The following is a 19,588-nucleotide window of genomic DNA, read 5'->3' on the forward strand; positions in this document are numbered from 1 at the left end:
CTTGGTGCCACAGTGCCTGTACTTAGGGGACCCGCAGGGGACACATCTGCCATGCTCCATTGGGAAGGGCTGCCCTGGGTTCCAGCCACCCTGCAGCATGTAGGGTGCCAGCTGCCTGCGGCTATGGGTGGAAAAATCAGGATCAAGGTGTTGGAGAAGAGACAGCTCTGCCAGTTCCACAGTGAGCCTGGACACCGCCTTCCCCGTTCTGGTGCCAGGCGAGGGGTGAAGCTCAGCCCAGTCCAGTGCACGGCCGTCCCTGCAGCAGGGGAGACCCTGGCTGCTGAGCCCAGCTATGGGTTGATCCACCCTGCCAAGGCCAGGCCTGCACCCCACATCCTGCTCCAGGATCAAAATGGAGGGGGACACCTCAGTCAGTACCCACCTGGTTTGCCCATTCCTGCGCCTTTGCAGGGGGACACCTCAGTCAGTACCCACCTGGTTTGCCCATTCCTGTGCCTTTGCAGAGTGCTGCCAAGCATGGCAGATGCCAGCAAGCACCAGAGCAAAGGTTGGGAAGCCACAGACATTGTGGGTTGTGGTCAGTTACGGGATAAAGCACCTCTGCACATCCACACAGGCGTTCAGAGAGACCCAGCAGCAGGGAACCTGAGTAAAACCCAGCCAGGCCACTCCCAGGCCCATCACAGGGTCTCTCAGCCCCTCAGAGGCCCATCCACAAGCCCAGAGGAGCACGCAGGCACAATAGCAGGCAGGAACCTAACGCAAGGATCCAGCCCCCTTCTCCAGGGCCTTTCCCAGGGCTGTCCCCAGAGTCTCAGCCCATGTCCCACCCCCACGAGTGCCCCAGCACAGCTCTGCAGATCACCTTCCAGAATAAGGGGCTGATGCCTGTGGGTGGGACACATTATGGGATGCAGGAAAAACTGCTTAGCTTGCACAGGACTTGCTATGGGATGTTTAGTGGAGGACCCTAAGGCAGAGGTGTAAGTGATTTGGGGAGGAAGAAGTGTGGAAAAATCGTGAGGTATGGGGATGAAAGGATCAGTTGGGTACAAATGACCAGCTGGTTGGTGCATTTGTCCAGTGCCTGATCAGCACAGTCTGTCTGAGCTTATTAAATTCATCTTAAACTCTGTCCTGGGTGAGGGCTCCCTATTGAGTGTGCGTGCATGTGTGTGCACGGTGTGACTGCACCAGGGGATCAGCCCATGGGCCCCCACGTCCATGACTACAGCCAGTGCAGGTGTGTGACCAGCAGTAAAGATGAAGCCAGCCCAGCTGGCGAGCAGGTGATGTGGCCTGGGAGCCTGGGGGGGGGGGGGGGGGAAGGTGGGTGGCAACGGGCCAGCCCAGAGTGTGACAGCACCCATGTGCCTGCAGGGCGAGAGCACGGGAGGGTCGGCAATGAGACCTGGAAACTCCTGGCCAGTTCCAAGATCCCAAGGAGCTGCTGGCAGGAGGACACTTCCCTGAAAGCTCCATTTCAGAAAAGCCCTGAAGCCAGGAGTAAGGGAAGGCAGCAGCAAGGCTGGTGCACTGCGAGTGCAAAGCACAGGGTGGCACTGGCCCTCCATGAGCTTGCTGCTGCACTAGGGCTCTGCCAGGCCCACGTGTACAAGGAGGGAACCAGGGCCTGTCACCACTGACACAGAATAAATGACCACCCACTATGGACCTTGAGGTGCCTGTAATGGCTGGCCCTGCCCAGCCCTGCCAGCCTCCTTCTTCCCCCACCACAGTTCCACCAGCCCTGCTCCAGCAGAACAACGCAGCAAGCCTTCCCCCGTGTCCGGCGCTGAGCAGCACACAGGGTCTTTCTGGAGGGCGAGGGCTACGGCTGCTTTAAAGTGAAGCAGGATTCCCCGAAGGGCCCTCACCCCAAATCCGACCACTGCCTCCATCAAATGCCCGCAGGGAGAGCAGCTGCTGAGATGCCAACGCAGTAGGCAGAGGAAACGAGCTCAGGCTTCGCAGCAGTTTTATTGAAACTGCCACAGGATGGAGCTGGCGCAGCTGGGCGGCAGTGAGCAGCGTGCAAGCAGAACTGCCCAAAACCACCCAGAGGGTGGCGCAGGAGGCCCGGGGGTAACTGCACAGCTACTGCGCCCTTCGGGCCATCAGCATTTCCCGGATGTTATCTTCCGCTTCCTTCACGCTCCGCTCCAGGTACGACTTCTTCTGCTGCAAGACAGAAAACCCAGAGGAGAGTTAAGGTCCACCTTGGCACCGACAGCACATGCCACAGTGCTGGGGCCAAAAGCTGCCTGGGGCAGAGCTGCAAAGCAGCCTGCTGAGGGCACACACGACCCTATGGGTTTCCCAAAGCGAGGACAGCGGTTATTCATTTCCAGAGGCATCCTGGAAGTGTTAATATTTAGCCTGGGCAGTATTTACACAGACTTTGAATTTTGTTCCCTCTGAAACCTTCTCCTCAGAGCTGCTGGGACTGTTGCAACAGCAGAGCTGCAAAAAGTGGGATACATTAACCGTAGCAAGGAAGGAAAAGGAAATCAGATCCTGTAGTGCTTGGAGCCTAGAGAAGAATTAACATGCTGAGGCCTCCTTATGGAGACAACAGCAAAATCCTTTTGCACTTGGGTAAAAGAGGCTCTCTTCCCCAGCTGGGCTAGACCCTCCTTTCTATCAGAAATTCCCTGGCATCATCACTAAATACATGTGTTTCCTTAATCGTCTTTAATTAGGCGAGGCTTGGCAGGGAAGCAGCCCAAAGCTGTGCATCCCAAGATAGGAATTCAGCATGCAGCATTTTTTCCTGCTAGTCTGGGTGCTCCTAGGTGACTGGAAAAATCAGCACTTGGCTCTTTTGACTATTTTCTCAGGGTTTCCAAACAACAGACACCACAGTCTCCAGCAGACACCAGAAGGCATTGCCACGTGCAGGCAGCCCTCGCCGCTGGATGCGGACCTCATCTGGCAGCAGCAGGAAAAGCACTGCTCCAAACGCATTTCGTTATGGGCTGGGGGGACCCTCGGGGAGTCTCCCCAGCGCTGGGCTTGCAGAGGACCATGGGGAGAGCCCGCAGGGGCAGAGCAGGGCTCCATACATCGTACCTGCTGCATGCTGGTGCGGGGCATGCTGTCCTCACAAGGTCCTCTTCTCAGCAAAGCCTTCTTGGGGACTGCTGCACCACGACATTCCCACTACCCCACCATGGTTACAGCCACACTTTGAGCACCTTCCTGCAGGCCTGGGGACCACGGAAGAGCTTTGTCTCCAGGCCAAGCTAGGTACCAATAAGCACTGGCAGGATTATTATTCAATTACAGGAGTTCAGGGCTCAGCCTAGAGCATCCTGCCGTAGGCTCCACTAATTGCCTCTCCAGCCACAGGCAGAGGAACCCAGTATGAATGACCTCCAAAGCCCACCAAAACTAGCCCCCCCCCCCCAGCTAAAGGGAGATAGTGGGCATCCTCAGCACTGCTCAGCCATGCAGGGGGGCTGGAGGAAAGAGTAAAAACACATGATGCCCTGGGGTGCTCACCCAGCTGCCAGCTGACTGCAGCAGAGCAGCACCCATGGGTGCAGGCTACAGCAAAAGCATGTGCTGGCCTCCACCGAGCAGCACCCTCCTGGTACAGGGGGCAGACCAGGGGAGCTTGTGCACAACCCAGAGGACATGGCCACTGCCAGCTGGTGACAGGCAAGAACTGCAAAGCTGATGCCCCCCTGACAGTCTCCCCCTGACTCCTGCAAGCCCACAGAGAGCTGGGACCCGTAACACTGAAGGAAAATGCATTTAGCAGATGTGACAGTCCTGCTGCCATCACTCCCCATCCGTCCCCTCGCAGCAGACCTGCGGTGACACTTCTGTACACTCAGCTGAAATGCCCATGCCATGAGGACATCTCTTCCAGCCCTGTTTCTAAATACTGAAAGGCTTTTATTTAAACAGTAAAGGTTGTTAGCAACAGCTACGGCCGTGGGTAGGGCAAAGGGCTCCTTGTCCCTCTCATGCGGTCCCCAGGCATGTGGGATCCCTCTCGCTTACAAGAGCTGCTTTTCAGGAAACCGCTGGGAGAGGAGGCGCAGCGCGGGTTCCCGCTACCAACGACTCGGTGACGCACAAGCAGGACTTCTGCCACTGCTGTGCCGTTCTCACGCTGCCCGGACAGACGTCGAGGGATTTCACATCTAGGGAACTGACTCTGAAGGGTGCGAGGGGGAACGGGTCCCGGCAAAACCTGCGTGGGTCTGAGCTCCACCTCGCTCTGCTAACTGGAGGAGAGTGGCATCAGCGGAGCTGACTTCTATGCATTCATTTATTACTATGACAATTTTTTCATTTTTTTTAAATGCAGTTAAATTAGTCTATGAAACAGTTCTGGTTTTCTGTCCTCTCCACTCCCCCTCATTCCCACCAGGCAGCAAGAGACATTTCCAGAGAGCAGCTCTCTGCGGGCAGGCTGGCCCCAGCAGGGACCTCGGGAGAGCCAGGCAGCCCTGCTGCCCCACAGGGAAGCCCCCACGTGTGGGCAGAGCTGGCAGGTTGCAAATGACAGCTCCATTCTCCTGACACAGCGGGATTTCAAACATCCCTCGTTAGGGAGCCATGCTGGTGACCACATGGGCCCCACTTCCTCGAGGACTAATGTAGCCTGACACAGTGCAGGAGCGTTCATGGCTGTCGTGGCCCACACAGGTCCACGCTGCCCACTCCTGCACAGTGGCATAGCTCCGCTCTCCCCTGGGAAGCAAGGGTGCTGGAGCTGCACAGCTCATGGCAAAGGGACATGATTTAATGCCATTTCTTTAAGCACCACCTGCAGACTCAGGCAGGTGAGGATTCAAGGAATTTGTATTTCCTCAATCACTCTCCTCAATGATGTAGTTTCTGAGGCAAGAGGATCTAGGCCAGTCCTGATGCTTTTACTACATCCTCCCAAAAGTACCCTCCAGGGAGACTCATTCCTGGGCTCAAGAAACAGCCTCTGAACACCAAGGGAAGCCCTGCACCTGCAGCTGGGGGGCTGCAAACCTCCTCAGCTGTCCTGCAGGCTGACAGCAGGCAGTGCTGGAGCCAGCACAGCAGCTGGCTCCCACTCCAACTGCCCGAATCAAGGGGGAACGAGGAGCAGACAGTCACCACATTTTGAGAGACACGTAGCAGAAGTAAGCTGTTCCTTCCTGAGGAGCCGTGGCCTAGCTTCTGCTTTGGTAATCACAGGAGGAAGAGCAGGAGTTTGCGTGCAAACCCCTCCTCACCACGATTACTGGGGTCTAGACAGGAAATGCTGTCTCTCCCTGGTGCGCCTTCCCAGGGAGCAGTGCTGTGAGCAAGCCAGCTGACACACGCGCTGCCCAGTCACACCAGCTCTCCCAGAGCCCAGAGATGTCAGACAGCACAGCTCTTAAGTCACGCTGGAGGCTGTTCCGGTCCACCCAGATCTGCCACGCTGGTGGTATCTGCTCCCTGTGGGAGGAACACTACTGCCGCCTCCCAAACCCCACCTCCAGCCTTTCCAGAACTCACATGCTTCCAGTTGCACTTGATGTTCACTTGCAGCTCTACTTAACCCTATGTCCTCTGACCCCACGTTTTTGGCCAGCCTGTGGCTGCTAGGTTTTAGCTCATCACCCAATTAGCTGCATATATTTTCCTGTGAAGGTGTGTTTGCCGCCCAAAGCATTAATTCTCTGTTGCCCGTGCCAAGGCAAGTGCAGCTAGCAACAAATTGCCAGTGCAATGCCAGAACTGTACTGCTGGTTTTGGTGTCTCATGAAATCAAAGGCTGCTGCTCTCTGCAGCCTCTGGTATTACTTCTACACCAGAAACTCAAATGCTCACCAGTCAGGAGCCCAAAGGGACAAGGCAGCACGCTGTCCCTGCACAGCAAGCCACTGACTTCAGAGGCTGCACAGCTTACGAGCTGCAGATTCAGAGCTCTTAGGTGCCCCCCACACCAGCACTGCCCTAAACCGCTCCCACCCACCCACCAGCTCCTACAGACCTCTGGCCAGACAAGGTGGTTACCCAAAACAGCAAGAGATACCACTGCCTGCGTCACAGAGTCTCAGGGTAGGACTGAGAAAGGAGACTTGCTTTGGCAAGGCAATGGGGTAAAGATGACACATGCCACTCAGCTCCCAGAAAAGCCCGAACTCACAGCTTACAAACAGGGCCACGCTCAGCAGCGAGGCCAGGCAGTGCCACGATGTGCTGGTGTCCCCCCAGCAGTTACACAAAGAGCGGGGCAAGGCAAACAAGGAGGAAATACGGACTGCACAGCAGGAAGAGGCTGGTTTCGCAGCCGATGGCTCTTGCTGCAGTGAGGGGCCAGTTCCTCCTCCTAGTTTGTGTTTGCCACATCCACTCACTAGAGATTTATTTACCACACTGCAAAATACACTTTTTGAGCATTAGTGAAATTTATTTAAGAGGCACAGCTTCTGAATGCCTGCTCGGCCAGGGCAGCGAGCACACACCTCCACTGGCCTCCGCCACCCGTGCGGCTTTTGGAGGTTTCAGAACCACTTTGTTTCCACAACCAATGCACTTGAACTCCCATGCAGGGAGGAATGACCTGAGGTTGCAGGTCCCGTCAGCATGTAAGAAGCCTCTCCACCACAGAAGCAAGGAAGGGGAGCTGTAGGCCGCCTTGAAGGTGGCTGAAGGCATGTAGGAAGGTAGCAGGATTTGCATCTACAGATTTCCAGGTGGGCAGCATGCTCCTCACACACTCTGAAATCAAGCCAGCTGCCCTGCTCCAGCATAGGACCAGCTCTCGGACCCTCACTTCTTCCCACCACATGCCACCCACCAGTTCTCATCTAACCCCTTATTTGTGGTGACAGCCCCTTGATCGTCCCCGCCCCACTCTGTCCCCACGCAGGAAGGGCACGAGACCAACACACAGCTACTGTGACATGCTAGCGAGGTCTGGGCCACATGCAGAAGAGCTGATGGGGAGCAAAACTGCAGAAGATACCCCCCAAAAGCCAGTGCAGTCAATGCCTCCCAGCTTGTAGTTTCAGAATTCCTTTAAGCCAATCCTGCTGCCAACAGCAGTCACCTTCCCTAGCCAGGAAGGGCTGCAGCACTTGGGAGCAAGAAAAATCACAGTCCTGGCAATCTGTCTGAAAACTAGCTCAAAAGGAAACATTCTCATCTAAATCTGCTTTCTGTGAGTAGGTTTTCCATGCTAACGGCTGCCTGGCACTGAGGTGGAAGGCAAGAGGAGATGGCCAAGAACTCTTCTTTGGGCAGCAGAGCCAACCCACCAGCTGGAACTCCCAGCACCTACAGAGGGCTCTGAAGCTGGGCTCCGAGGCTCTCCTGCAGCTGACCCAGATGGTGCCACCAAGCCTGGTGCTTACTCTCCCCTCTCAGGAGCCCTCCCCATTTCCAAGCCTTCCTAAACCAGGTGTGGGGGGCAAGGGGCTAACCTGCATGGGGTTTCAGGACAGCTATGTACAGTAAAAGCACTGTCTCCCATGTGATCAGAGTTGCAGCCAAAAGGACCAGCTGCTCACACAGCCCCATCCAACAGGTAACACGCACTGATCTCCCAAAAACCCTTCCCAGGAGAAAGGGCAGCCGCGCAGCCGACAGCCCCGCAGCCGCACAGCCCTGCTCCGGCAACCCCAGCCGTGCCTCCAAGGAGAGCAGGGCAGCTGCCTCATGCAGGACCCTGTAATCCCAGCAAGGACAGTGGGCTGCAACGCCCACTGTGAACATCTCTGCCCTCAGGCAGCACCGGGCAGCTGCAGGCAATGTCTCTGGATGGCTGCTGCCAGCCCCAGTTGCCTCTTTCACCTGTGTACAAAGCACAATCTCTTAGAAGCGCCAGCTTGACTGGCCCCAGGCTATGTACGGCAGCACCCACAAGCCGTCCCTCACTGCATGCGCTTCTTACTGATGTGCAGTAGAGCAGCAAGCCTGTGCCCTGGCGCTGGTGGTTACAGCAAAAGCAACTCCATAAATACTCGCCCCTGCCATTATCCTGTTCCATGGCTCTCCTTCACGCTTCACTCCCCGTCACAGGCAACACTCGCTCCCTGACCATCTCTGCGCTATTTGCTTTTGGTAGCAGCTGCGGAAATACTAGATTTAATGCCAAATCAATTACAATTCACACCTCGAAGAAAGGGACCTGTGGTTAACAGAGGTGGCCCATGGCCTTTTGACACAGTGGGAAGTCACCTCCTGCTGGAGCCTCCCCCACCTCCGTTCCCATTGCATCATGCTGCTAGCGAGGCTAGTGCTTTGCTGGAGAAGCACGATGACGCACCCAGACCTTACATTCCTGGCAAATTAAAGAGCCAGCATCCACAGATTCCACAGAAAGAAAAAACTATTAATCAGCTCCTCTTGGACAGGCTTTCAATGATCAAAGCAATATATTTCCTCCAGCACTGTGATTCAGACACCTCTGCCTTCAGAGAGCTGGTCAGCCACTGGCCAGACCCGTGTGTCTGTAGAGCTGTCTAGAGCTGGTAGTTCAGCACAGTGTTTCACAGCATGCATGCTCAACTCCAAAAGCCAAAATAGCACTTCTGCTCTCAGCAGGAAACCAACACAACAGCAGCCACAGTTTATTCATGCTGCATTACATCTCACACAGGTGAATTTCCTGTTTCAAGTAGCAGTTTCTCATTCAACATCTACTCCTTTGGCTCTTCAAATTTCACTTCTCTCTCTTCACCTCAGCAAGAGAAAAAGAGCTTCAGCTCCTGACCTGCAAATACAAATATGCTTAAACCCAAACAAAAATGTTTCCATGGAATTTGAGAAGGCATGTTCCAATGCCAGATCCTTATTTCAGCCTTTTTTTTTTTAAGCTGTTTTTCTACAAGGTTGTTTTACATCCAACTTGTAAGGACAAAACGAGCTGGCAGGTTCCTTCCCAGCGAACACCTCCCTCCCCATGGCTCGCAGCACGTTTGGCTACCAGGCCCCAGATGCTGTCATTGCACTCTCATGCTTAGAAGGCTTTCATCAAGGAATGCTGCAGAGTCTTCAGGCATGATGTGGTGCCTCAAATAGGAGCCCTGATACAACTCATCCTGTGACACCGTCTCAATAAACCTGCTAGCCGAGAGTTTTGGTATCTCCCAAAGTTCACCCAGGTCATTTCTGGTATTCCTCGAGAGCTCTGTGTGCGCACTCTTTGGGAAAGTGATCAGCAGATCCTGAGAGAGAGCTGGGAACACAGGCGGGTCTGGGGAAGGATTCTCCCTGAGAGGAAGGCAAGTTGTGCTGCCCGCACGCTGGGGGCCAGGTAGCCACGTGAGCTGCCCTCGCTCTCAACACCACCACTGCTGTTCGGATGGCTGGAATTGCCCAAACCCCCCTTGCCAGAGTCCAGCACACCAAGCTGTCATCACACACACCGCGGGCAAGGCAAAAACATTTTGGTCAGCCTGAGATCATGGAATACGATGTGCCTAGGACGTGCGCTCTGTTTAATGGGATTTCACTTGGAACCCACAAACAGGAAGGAGGTGGACCTGCTGAGCAGCACCCAGCTGCTTCGGGAGAAACTGCAATAGTGGGCACCAGCAACGGGGCGGGGTGGGTCTGCAGGCAGTCCTACACCCTGATGGGTCCACCCAGCACCAGTCCTCACCCAGCGCAACACTGCGGCACATGTACACATTGGGAATTACCACACTGCAGCAACCGCCAAATATTTAGATATAGTTCAAGACTTTCCAAGCAGGGTTATTGCTCTCAGGAAGTTGCACAGAGTTTGCTCAAGAGTGAGTGAACTGCAATAGGAAGGGAGCCTAGCTGGTTTCTGATGACAGCTGCTGACAGAAGCACGACGATGCCATTTACCTAAGAGGAGAAGTGATGATTCAGATCCCTGGGTTTTCCCTTAGCCATTCTTTCCGGAAGGTAATGGGGACCCTTGGTCACTTCAAAACCATCTGGACTAGAGCACAGTAGAGAAGGCATCCAGCATGCGAGTGCACTTGCGAACTCAGGAGGATCTTTAGAAGCACCTGCCTAAAGAACTGCTGGTGCAAATCCACTTTCGTCGTGTATCGATCCTATCTACAACACCACCAGCAGGGTTTCCCCCACTGTAGCCTTGAAACCCTGAGGAACATACTCTGAAAAAGCTAAATTTGGAAAAGTACCCACTGCTGTCCACAGCTGGTACCAAGGGAGGCCACCTTCAAGAGAAGACGGGGCAATGGCACGGGCAGAAAAACCTGCCCGCAGAGCGGCCTTTCTCTCCCCAGGCCCCAGCCCAGCTGGGCGCACACTGCATGTACCTGCTGTCTCCACCACAGGACAGCATTTCCATAGCTGTGGAGACAGTTGCTCTCTGTGACTGGGAAAGGACAGATTATTCCCGTGAACTCCTGCACCCTAGCCTGATGTTTACTACAAAAGCAAGCCGACTGGAAACCTTTCAGTAGGTGGCAGCAGAAATATATTATCAACCCCAGGGATTCCATTAGGGACACCTCTTCTTGGCAAAATTGCCAATTTAGAGCAGTTTTTCAAAGGCACATTGCTTCAGTTCAGATACTGCACCTTAACCAGACTTACAGCAGCAGACTCAGGTCAAACACAGAGAACCTGGGGAAGGCAAACTCACTCAGACTCTGCAGATCCCCACATTTTGCTTTGGTGGAAGTGTCCCTCACCAAACTGCCTCTTGCAAAATGTGGTAAATTCCCTAATTCGGTGCTTTGGTTTCTGTAGTCCTGCAGAGCATGAATGGCTCATCCTACCTCCTAACGACGGGACTTTTGCAAACTCATACCCCACCTTTCATCTCTTGCAGTCCTGGCCAAACAAAGCCATTTTAAAAGAAAAATTACCCATAAATTTTAAAGACTCAACAAATCAGCAACAAAAAGATGATGTAAGCTCTCAAGTAACCAGCATCCCCCTCCTAATTCAGACACCCTTGACCTCAGCTGCCTCACAGGCAGAGCACAGCCACATCCCCGCTAGGAACACATTTACAGACAGTTGAGAGGAGCAACCCAGGCAGCGGGGCCAGCAGGAAGTCATGACGGCCTCCCCGCATACCTGGCGAGCAAGGTGTGGCTTTATAAAGCTGACTCAGGGCTGGGTCAGGTCTCCTACACGCAGGAGCACGCTTTCCAAATAATCATTTCCTGTTCTCCCCAGGTGAGATGGAGGCAGGATGGAGGTTTATCTGGCACAGATAATCCCCCTCCCCAGAGCTGCTCGGCATAAAGGACAGCGAGAAGCAACTGCATGGGCTTGGTGACTAAGGCAAAGACAGCGGCACTGGTTTTGTGACTAACTATTACTCATGCAAGAAGGAATTTGGAGAGGGAGCCACATCCAGCTCGGCTCATTGCTTTGGATACTTCTGCAGCCATAAGCACAAAGGAGAGCTTTGACAATGAATCAGACCCTAGTTTAAAATGACAAAGACAGACTTATCTACCAACTTTGTGTTAAAATGATTTCAGTGTAATCATAAAAACAGCTTAATGCTAATCAGAGGAAACAAGCAACGTTTTCAGAACCAGATGACTAAATGTAGGCTCCTGGATGGACAAAACCACTTTAGCCACAGAAGTGTTTTTTTTATTAACGCATAATGTATTTCACTTTCCCCTGAATTACAAAGGAATGTGAGCACACTGGCAAAGTTTGCCTGAAAAGCTTTTTCCATTGTTTTTTTTTTTTTTTTAAATCTGAGCAACACCACCCCCCCAAAGGAAAAAAAATCCTAAAATGAGTTCTGGGATACATTTATTTTGAAAGTATCTCTATAACCAGCTTCTCAAGGATTTAAAAGGAAGCAATCTACATCCATGTTAATTATTCTCCTGCTTTTAAAATCTTCAATTATCCACCTAAAAATAAAGGTAGGAACAGTGCAAATAAAGAGTCATCACATTCCAGTTCTCCCTTCATGAAGCCTTTGCCCTCTCAGCTAGTTTCTGTGCTTACTTTGCAGTCTGCAGTGCGGGGAAGACTAACGAAGAATTACTAATTAAGCAGTTGCTTGCAAAAATCTGGGAGTTTGAAAACTTGTTCCGGTGCATGATTGCTCCAAATGAAAGATCCAGCCTTGCAAATGCATACCCATACACATGTGATGTTCCACCAAAATCAGCATCATCCGCAACCACTCTTCAGAAAAATGCAGTGAGATGTTAAAGTTTTTATAAGCCATCCCAGGTCTAAACCAGCGGAAGACTCTTTTGGAGAGCTGGGAATCTCCTCTTAAACGTGCTAATGTCTTCTTTCTACGCCTCTAAGACTACAAAGTAATGTTTTGCAGCCAAGGACTTGTGTAGTAGTTAACACAGGACAAGGTTCTTATGCAATTTTCAAAGTGCAACATTCTTACTTGATCTTTATCTAACAAGTCTACCATAGGAATCAGAACCAATACTTAAAAAAATTACACCTCCTTTCTTGTGATTACAGAAGAGCATTTGTTCCCTTTTAAAGCTGCAAGGTGCTAGCAGCACACAATCAACTTTCACTTATCTGGGATGAGAGATAATGCGATTCGGATAAAAGAGAAACAGCATAAAATACACGTTAAGTTAGGCTGTAAGAATACAATCCTTTTGCTAGGCTCACTTTTGCCAAATGACATTAAGACAGACTGCGAGGTTTTAAACACAAAGAAATAAGTTAAGTCAGTGATTCATCACAGCCTTGAAAGTAAGGAATAAGGCCTGCTATTCACATTACCATCAGCAGAGTCAGTTTAGGGGACAGAAAGAATTTGGGCAGCATTAACTATGCCCCAGTTCCCCCAGTATTTACCTTAAATTTGTATGGCCTCAGTCCAATGTCAGAAGGCTTCTTCAGAAAGAATGACTTTGTCCTGATAACGGACACAGAGCTAACGCTACACTCTCAACCTTCTCACTGTTTTATTATTTTAAAGCCTATTTTCCCTCATTGCTCAGAGTATTTTTCATTTCAAAAATCAGGAATGATAATGCAGATTCTCCTCCCTGTAAGACAGCCAGACCTACGGGGAGGGGGGACGGGAAGAGCTTTGGCTACTCCCTTCTTCAAAACAAGCATCTCCATGGAGGACAGACCAGTGCTGACAGCTCTGCCCATGCAGGCTGTGCTCTGCTCTCCTACGGGAGTGTCTGTGGATGCTCCTTAGCTGACAGCAAGCTTAGGCAGGCAGCTGGACCACCCATGTCCTCAAAAAGCAAGCTAAGCTTCCAGCTTTGAAGCCTGAAAAGCAGGAACAAGCCCTCAGTGAAGGAACAGAGTCAGGCCTGGATGACAGAAGCCAAGAGAGTCAAGATGAAACACATTTCCCAGGAACATCAGCAAGTCCAAATGTCCGTGCCCAGAAGAACCTGCCCAGACACCTGCAGCTGCCTCACACCCAAAGCCATTCAAGATGGAGGCTATTGCCTGGCCTGGTCCTCACAGGAAGCCTGATGAGGCTCTGCAGCTCACTTTCACACTAATCTCCATAATTTGTGGAGCTCCCGCAGCTTCCTCTTTAAAGGTCCATGCAAGCCCCAATGTTAATCCCATATGTTAAGTTCACTTCCATACTCCACCTGTCCCCACATCAGGTGTCCAGCCTCCCTCTACAGCAAGCAGAGGGAAAAGATCACCTCTGGGAATAAGTGACCCTCTGGAAGAATTTATTGTCTTTCTCTTGACTGCAGAGAACATCTGGGAGTCCTGACTCATAGATCACCAGGGAGAGTTAATGAAACTCCAAGGTGTGATTCAGGGGCAAGAGGAGAAGGAGACATCACCAGTCTGAATTCCCAAACATCACGTACAGTAAAGTTGTGGGAGGGATGGGGGAAACAAACAGCAAAAAAAGAAAAACCGCAAACCCAAAAAACAACCCCACAACACACCACCTTCCAGGACAAGCAAATTAAGAAAATTAAAATAAATAAATAAAAATCCATCTACTCCTCAGCAACAGATCCGTGTCAGACGAGTTTTGCATATGATTGCAGCCAAACCCCCAGGTTGCACGGATGGTTCTGGCTTGGCTCCTGTACGAACAACAGCAACAGAAGCGTACCAGCCTTCCTTAGAGCAGACCAGGCCATAAAGCCAACAGGGCTGAAACCAAGCCAGGGACTGACCTTGTCTATGCACACACTTAGAAACAAGGGGCAGCTTCTGTGACAATGTGGGTTTAAAATCATGTCCTTGGTACGTGCGTGTATGCCAGCAATGGAATGAGAGAACAGCACACTCATCCAAAGTAAAATCTGCTCCAGGCTAAAGCACAGAGGGCTATTCTTGAGGCTTTCCCTCTCCAAAGCAAACAGGAGCATTCCTTATTTTCCCATTTATTTAAAAAGCCCACCACACATTCCTGGGCACTAGCCTATCCCGAGCCAACCATGGGATGAGAGCTTCTATGCTGTATATCCCAGGAAGAAATTGGTCTAACTTGGGGACAGCCTAACAATTGGTACCTTCTGATGGTCGTTTAGTGGTCTGCAAAGTGCACCACAAATCTCGAGAGACTTGTTTTCACATCATTAAAGCTACCCTCAGAATTGGTCTCCACACTGACGGTTTCAACGTAAAAAGCGAAGGGCTGTCCAGAGAGCTGCCGCAGGAACATGTCAGAGGCGTGCGGCCGTGCCAGGTGGGTCTATCCGAGCCATACCTGCCCGGAAAACATGAACTCCCAGGCTCCAGCACTTCTCCCCAGCCACACCTCGCCTGCTAAATCTTTGTTCCCATAGGGTACAAAAACACTGTTGTGGCAACCATCAGAGACGCCCTGGTCGACTCATCAAGAAGGGGGGCACCACCATTATGTCTCAGGGCTGCAGCAAAGCCATTTTAAAGCTCACAGAGAAAGAAGATTAGAGAAATGGAAGCCACAACACGAGCAAGTTGGCATTCAGGCAGCACCAGGGAAGAAGTCTCTTGTTACCTCTGGCATATGGTCACCGTAAGGCATCGCAATGCAGTCACTTTTCAACTTTACCAGGAAGGAGCTCTGCAACACCATCTAAGCCCTTAAACGCAGAGCACAGCGCGCGTTCATTTCTCCACCATGAATGACAGCAAAGAAGTTTTCTGTGTGGGGTAGTATAACTGGACATGTCATTTTAGGGGTCACATGAAAAATTTCTGAATTAGAAATCAAGCACTTAGGTATAGCTTTCCTGATTGTATTTTCTACTCCAGGCAGACAGAGAAGAAAACAAGCAACCCTTTATCTCCACAGCAGTAAACTTTCACTCTCCCATACGCATGTGAAAGAATTGCCTGGGAAACAAGTACAAAACAATGTTGTGGTCAGAGTTTAAAACCTAAGTCCAATTCAACTAGAAGGCTGCAGGTTGATTTTGCCCTTTTCACGGAGGAGCTAAATTCAGTGGCACACAGTAGACAGAGCTGCCCAGCAGAGCCTCCCCCCTATTTGTTATTTTTAGCAATTTAGTCTGACAACGCCTGACAACTAAACATGCTGAATATAGCAGGAGAGAAGGGGACTATCAGATATTATCAGAGAAAACACACAGCGATAATCACTTTCTCCACCCCTAACGAAGAATCAATTTTCCATGTCTTTATAACATCATAGAGTTTGTTCTTTTTAAAATGCCACATTTAAAAACAGAATCCATCTAGACCTACAATGGAAACGGATAACATTTCCTGAAACAAAGCATTGTTCCACCCCTCACATATCATGTTTCCTTAAAAACAAGGGAAGAAAAACATTACTTGGTTTTTCTCCTAATACTGCACAAACATTGCTGAGCTAAAAAGAGTCTGTGCTCATCCCTTTAGAATGCTTTCAAAATAGATTTAAACACATACCCCTTGTACTGTGAAACACAACAAGAATTTGATAGTATCAGGACTGGAAAAATCCAATCGCTACTACTAAGCAGGAGCTTCCCATGCCAGTATGTGAGTGAGCCTATGCCATCAATCTCTGCAAGATTCAGGCAGATTTTTGTAAGCCTCACTGGCACAGCCTTTAACCAGGCATGTGTATTTTGCCAGCAAGCCTGGGCAGTCTATTTGGATTCCAAAGGATTATATGCAAGTTGTGAAGTTAAGAATGCTACATGTATATATTCACGTTCATGCCTTCGCTTTAACAAGAAGGGTAAAGCTACGTTGCTTTTTCTGCAGAGTAACTGACAGGCTATGCATTTGCCCCCTCATACACACCCATACCCGCTTTGGTGTTTTCAGAACACAGTTCCTTTCACTGAGTACATCCGATGTGTATTCCAGCCAAGCCTCACTTTCACAGCCCTGCACAGAGACTGGCCTGGTTCTCCTTGCTTCTTTGCCACACAGTAAGTGGCAGGGAGGCCTAAACTAGCAGTAGCACATCAATTTTGTGATGCTGCCTTAAAAAAGGCAATGAACCGCTTCAGCAGTGGAGGAACTCAAGAGATGGGAGTGAGGGAAAGGGAATAACTGCAATCATGCACTGCAGTGGAGACTATCAGAGAAGGGAGAAAAGAAGCTTTTGAACCAGATGCAAAACCCCTCACTGTTTTCAAAGTTCACTCTGACAGCTGTGAATGTCAGGAAACCCAGCTCACATCTCTGAAGCAAGTTCAAGTCCACATTTTCACGAATAGTCAGCACTTAGGAGCGCTTTCCTACACAGCTGGATGGCTTTACAGAAGAGCTCAGCAGTGAACCCAGCCCTCTGTGATGTGCTCCTCTGCAAACAGCACCAAGCTAGAAGTGAAAGCATTTCTCAGATCCAGGCCTGTATCAAAAATACACATTTCACAATACTTTGGCAATAGCATTGTAATGGCAAGGCATAAGTATCTCAAGCTCACGCTGCATGAGTAACCAGAGCAGTCACCACCGTATGAATGCTGAAGGATTACTCTGACCAGCTTGATTCAACTATGCAAAGTGAGAAATGCAAGTTAGGTTTATGTTTTACATTAACTACCTTGTTACTAAGCTTTAAAATCCTTCCAGTTTTAATAACAGATGGGGGGCCGTTTTAACCCATCTTTGTTTGATATTTATTTTACAATGATGCAGTGGAAGCACAAGGTTACAGAGTTTCACATTCTTTCCTGCTTCTGTCACATCTTGTTTTCAGGACAGCAAAATCCCCTACTCCTGTGATAAGTGCTCTCTGACTTGGACTCAGGTATTTCCCCTGAAATCTCCATTTCCAGCAGCTCTCAAGTCTAAGAGCTTGTCCTCTTCATGGGGAATCCCAAGTCTAAGGAAAACCCTTTTCACAAAACCATCAGCCTGTTGGAAGCAGAGTAGTTAAAAGATGGACTTGAATGTTCATTTGAAACAAACTGTCCAAAGTTTTGGCAATGTGAGCCCTACTATCCATGGCTAAAACCAAAAAACGACCCATGTGGCAACCACCTTTCAAGACAGTCACTATTGCTGGGAACTTCAATTCAGTGGCCATAACCAGAGACACAAGCAACAGGGAGCTGTGAAGCAGAAAAACACATTTGCAAAGCTGTCAGCTCTGAGGCTTTGTTTAAGAATGGCTAAGGTTATAATTTGGGGGGAATTCCATCCATTCTGCTGAACTCAGCAATCAGAAAGTTCAAGAGGTCAGATCATTCCCCACCAGGAACAGGAAGAAACTGAGATGCACAGCTGAAGGGCACAGTAGCCAAAAAGCTGACCACAGCCCAATGGACCTGACAGTAAGGGACTCGATGGGCAGTTTGTAAACAGAGGCTGTCAACCACACTCTAATCATTTCCAAATCCAGATGTGCTGCTATGAAGTTCTCCAACCCCTGTCACAGGGCTGGCTTTGCACAAAGCCGCTGGCATCTGGGATGGCTCCAGAGTAGCCAGGATACAATCACTTTTATCACATAACCATAAAAGTGACTGTGCCTTGTCTGCATTACCACCTTAATTATATAGCCTATCCATGGATTACTTGTTTTCCCTGTGCAGAAAAAGTTCTCATGGCCAGAAACACAAAACCCCTTAGTATCTGGTACAGAAAACACTCCAGGCAACACAACATATGGCGACGTGCTCATCCTACAGCTCCCCAGGCAAGCTGAGTTTTAAGAAGGATTTTTAAAAAATACAAACTCTACTTCTGCTTTAATGTAAGTAGGAGAGGAGAGAGAGAACTGCACAGGTCTGAGTAGGTTTGAGCACTGACTTCCTATTCCTGCTTGACCCTACTTAGCTGGTCTCCACACTCACTTTCTCCAAAACACTAACAGATGAGATAAGCAGCTTGACACAACGCAGTCTTTGCTTCCTCTGTCATTCCCCAAAACCCAAGGAACAGGGGTTTGTATTAACTATATTTTAGGGGCATTAAGAAAAAAATACACTACCGGCCTTGGAAAAGTACATTTTGAACATCTCCTCCAAAGAACTGTAAGCTGTACATGTAGCCACAAGAAGATAGTCAAGATTCACTAGATAACTTGTTAGAACACTGGAACTAGCGCAGACACTACTTTATATTTCCTAGATACTCTTCTCTGCCTTGAAAACTCCAACCAGATAAACATAAGAACATTAGAAGTGCTCTGACCACATCATCAAAACAAAGTCCGTTCTTCCCACTAGATCTGGTCTTCAACAGCAGCCACAAGTAGATGCCTAGGGCAGAGTGTAAGGACAGGGCAGGCGTATACAGGACTTCCTCCTCATACTTTCCCAGCCTCCAGACATTTATAGCGCAGGGACTTCCTGAGCAGGATGCCACTTCTACATATTTGGTAATTCTCAATGGATTTCTCTTCCATGAATTTATGCAATTGTCCTGAGTCAGTGAAAACTTAATACCCACAGCACTGGCAAAGTTTCACATCACCTGTCAGCTGCAAATAACCACACAAATGTCCTTTTGCTAGTTTTAAACCTCGCTCCTACTAATCTCAATTGAATCCCTCACCCCCGGTTTTCATATCAGGAATCAGAGCAAACAATCAACCCCTACTGGAGCTGTAGGTTACTTCTAACAGGCACTATGTTTCACCTAGTTACAATCCTTCGGAATTAAAAGTACCAGGTAAAAACAAGGGATGTAGCAAACAACATCCTGTTGACCTTCCAAGTTCTACTTTCATCAACATTACCTGCCAAAAACTTACCTCTAATTCCTTAATTTTCTCTTCGGCTATTCTCTGTTTTTCTAAAAGCTGGTTATGAATCACTCCTTTAGACTGAAGAATAAACCTACAAGTGCAAAAGAAGAGACAGACAACTGTTGAACATTTTTACATCTGTTGTACACCTAGCTAAACTACAGTGACGTCTACAAAGTATTCATCCTCAACCCGCGCGCCATGGACAGAGGCAGAAGAAATTGCTGTGACAGCTCACACAAACCACCAGGCTGGCCTCAAAGGTTTGCTCAATAATCTCACCCATGATTTGGGTGGAAGAAAATGGATGCATACAGATCTCCCTCTAGCATTCAGTGTCCTTGCATGATTTGAAAGCAGATCTTGCACACAGCTAGCAAGGGGAGCCTGTCATCGCATTCCCTTCAAAGGGATCTAAATCAGTTGATGGCATATAGTCAAGGAAGCTTCTTTCAATGGGTAAATGTTATTCATGACCGTTTTAGTGCTCACAAGCTAAACAAGCCTGCACAATAAAATCAAAGCTTTCTACAGAGAAAGGCTGAGAGAGTTGGGGTTGTTCAGCCTGAGAAAGAGAAGCCTCTAGGAAGACCTTAC

At 49.8% G+C, this 19,588-nt stretch overlaps 1 protein-coding gene across 1 annotated transcript in view; it reads right to left on the minus strand.

Annotated features, from left to right (window-relative positions):
• Nucleotides 1-1,925: 1,925 nt before the first annotated feature.
• PFDN1 (prefoldin subunit 1) overlaps nucleotides 1,926-19,588 on the minus strand; it is a 32,556-nt gene continuing 14,893 nt past the window's right edge. Inside the window, exons 3-4 of the mRNA XM_054841986.1 lie at nucleotides 18,998-19,082; nucleotides 1,926-2,145 (exon numbers count right to left, since the gene is read on the minus strand). Of these exons, the coding sequence (XP_054697961.1) occupies nucleotides 2,062-2,145; nucleotides 18,998-19,082 (169 nt within the window). The 3' untranslated portion in view covers nucleotides 1,926-2,061. The remainder of the gene's footprint in view (nucleotides 2,146-18,997; nucleotides 19,083-19,588) is intronic.

Source organism: Grus americana, chromosome 14, assembly GCF_028858705.1.
Source record: "Grus americana isolate bGruAme1 chromosome 14, bGruAme1.mat, whole genome shotgun sequence".
In the NCBI taxonomy this organism is placed as follows: Eukaryota; Metazoa; Chordata; class Aves; order Gruiformes; family Gruidae; genus Grus; species Grus americana.